This window comes from Bos indicus, chromosome 2 (assembly GCF_029378745.1).
Source record: "Bos indicus isolate NIAB-ARS_2022 breed Sahiwal x Tharparkar chromosome 2, NIAB-ARS_B.indTharparkar_mat_pri_1.0, whole genome shotgun sequence".
Lineage (NCBI taxonomy): Eukaryota > Metazoa > Chordata > Mammalia > Artiodactyla > Bovidae > Bos > Bos indicus.
Window position 1 is genome coordinate 34314678 of NC_091761.1, and position 2695 is coordinate 34317372.

At 43.2% G+C, this 2695-nt stretch overlaps 1 protein-coding gene across 1 annotated transcript; it reads right to left on the minus strand.

Moving 5' to 3' along the window:
- Window positions 1-1761: 1761 nt before the first annotated feature.
- LOC139185701 (ribonuclease H-like) lies at window positions 1762-2319 on the minus strand. The gene has a single exon (XM_070798167.1). It carries the CDS (start codon window positions 2317-2319, stop codon window positions 1762-1764), a length of 558 nt encoding a protein of 185 aa, XP_070654268.1.
- Between the last annotated feature and the right edge of the window lie 376 nt (window positions 2320-2695).

Sequence of the window (2695 nt, forward strand, 5' to 3'; positions counted from 1 at the left end):
CTCTAATTAGTTATTACAGTGAATCAAAAGAATGTCTGGAGGTTGTAAATACCTCACTAGACCTACTCCCATAATTTACACCTTAAGATAACAGGATCAGCCAGAAAGTTTTTTTCCAGAGACTGTCCTCAAGCAGGATACATTATTGTTATATAATCCTAAGGATTTAAAGGGACAAAAAAGTTTGTCCTTTATTCCTCCTTGAGAATTCCAGACCCTTCTCTCCTTGGGGACCCCTAGACTTCTTATCAACCTACCTAGGAAATGACTCTTTCATTCCCCCCTTTTCTTTTAGGAGAATTATGTTGCCAAGGGAAAGGGGCATTGTTTTCATTCCATAACTACTTCCTGCTGTTTAGGGGCATGGTCCCTGAATTGTTGAGGCAACATATTCTCCTAACCCTCATTTTGAGGGTCTCTGATCCAGGGCCCCCAAGTAATAGTTGGAGGAGGCTGTGGCACTCATAGGAGCTTGAACAACCATTTGTAACTTTAAAGCTTTTAGACAGTTAGAAAACTCCATTATACAGTTACAGACGTAAGGCAAAATAGTCATTAAACCAAGTTAAAATCAAAATGGAAAGTCACATTATGTCCATAGTTATATCAGTCCATCTTAATGTTGTTAGATGTCATCAGTTTAAGAAGAGGCATTGCATATGATTGTTGTGGAAGGTATTCGCAGACTTGGAGAAAGTATTTTCCTTGAAGTGGAGAAGCCTTTCACTGATGAAGAGCGGAGTGCTCCACAGACCCAGCAGTTAGACTGATTGTGAAATGCTGCGTAGGAGTGAGCCCAGGACAGGAAGGCATTGTCTTGAGGATAAAACAGCAGACACAGGATTTTTGGAGTCAACAGAAGTAGGCTCACATAGATTATCAGGCCCATCTGAAAAGTACAAAGTCAGAGCATAGAAAGTAAAGACATAAAATGAAGTCACTTAGTTATGGTCAGGGTGCCACCTCTTAACTTGAGTGTGATGTACCCATGAATCAATTCCTGGCACTTTGACAGCTGTAGGAGAAGAAAGAATAACCTGGTAAGGACCTTCCCAGAGGGGCTCAAGGGATGCGCCCCCAGGCCCCAGTGTTTTTATGAGGACCTCGGTTCCTGGCTCAAATAGAGGCTTGCTTGACTCAGAGGCTGGGTCAGGAGTCATCTCCCAGAGTTCTGTTAATGTCTGTTGAAAAGCTGAGAGCTGAGTTACATAACTAGTTAATTTCAAGGCTTTAGGGTCTATAACAATGTCTGTGCATAAGAAAGGCCTTCCATAAATACATTCAAAGGGGGACAGTCCCTCCTTTTTGGGGGCAGTTCGAGCCCTCATTAAAGCTATGGATAGGACTTTAATCCAGTTGTCCTGTGTCTCTTGAGTTAATTTGCTCAGATGTCTTTTGATAATGTCATTAGCTTTTTCAACCTTTCCTGAGGATTGGGGTCTCTAGGAACAGTGTAAGTGATATACTATTCCTAGAGCTTTAGACACCCCCTGAGTTACAGCAGCTTTAAAGGCGGAGCCATTGTCACTCTGAAGGCTCCGTGGCAGCCCAAACCTGGGAATAATTTCATGGATTAAAATCTTTCTAACCTCCTTAGCCTGTTTACTACGACAGGGTAAAGCCTCAATCCATCCAGTAAAAGCATCTATCCAAACTTGTAAGCAAGAATATCCATTAGCTTTTGGCATATGAGTAAAATCAATTTCCCAGTCCTCTCAAGGGTACTTTCCACTTCGTTGTAATCCAGATTTTGCTAGCTTTTCAGTCTTTGGGTCTTTCTAATTCTTCCTCAGCATATTGTGGTTTTTCCTGTTCCACAGGACCTGTCCAGATCAAAGGCATCTGTAGTGAAGGGGTTTCGCAAAGTGCCGCTTTTCTGGCTTGACAGTCAGCCAGCTGATTACCTTCAGCTACTTTACTCCCATCTCTGTTGTGTCCTTTGCAATGCATAACAGCTACTTCTTTAGGACAATATATCACAGTTAGAAGTCTCTTGATCTCTCTGAAATGTTTAATAGGTTCTCCTGTTGCTGTTTTAAACTGTCTTTCTTTCCATATTACAGCATGAGCATGTAAAGTCAAATAAGCGTACTTAGAATCAGTGTAGATATTTACCCGGTGCCCTTTGCTTAACTCTAGAGCTCGGGTCAGGGCCATAAGCTCCACTAACTGAGCACTGGTTCCCTGGGGGAGAGATTTTGCTTCTAAAACCTGTTCAGCAGTCACCACGGTGTAACCTGCTTTACACTTTCTGTCCCAAACAAAAGAACTGCCATCTGTAAATATTTCCATGTCAGGATTGTCTAATGGGGTATCCATTAGATCTTCTCAAACTGCATAGTTTAAAGTTAGAAATTGAGAACCATCGTGATCAGGTGTTTCATTTTCCTTCTCAGGAAGGAAAGTGGCTGGATTTAAATTTCCACAAACTTTAAGCTTAGTTACTGGTCCTTCTCGGAGAAGGCAATGGCACCCCACTCCAGTACTTTTGCCTAGAAAATCCCAGGGACGGAGGAGCCTGGTAGGCTGCAGTCCATGGGGTCGCTAGAGTCGGACATGACTGAGTGACACTTTCATGCATTGGGAAAGGAAATGGCAACCCACTCCAGTGTTCTTGCCTGGAGAATCCCAGGGACGGGGGAGCCTGGTGGGCTGCCGTCTATGGGGTCACACAGAGTCGGACACGACTGAAGCG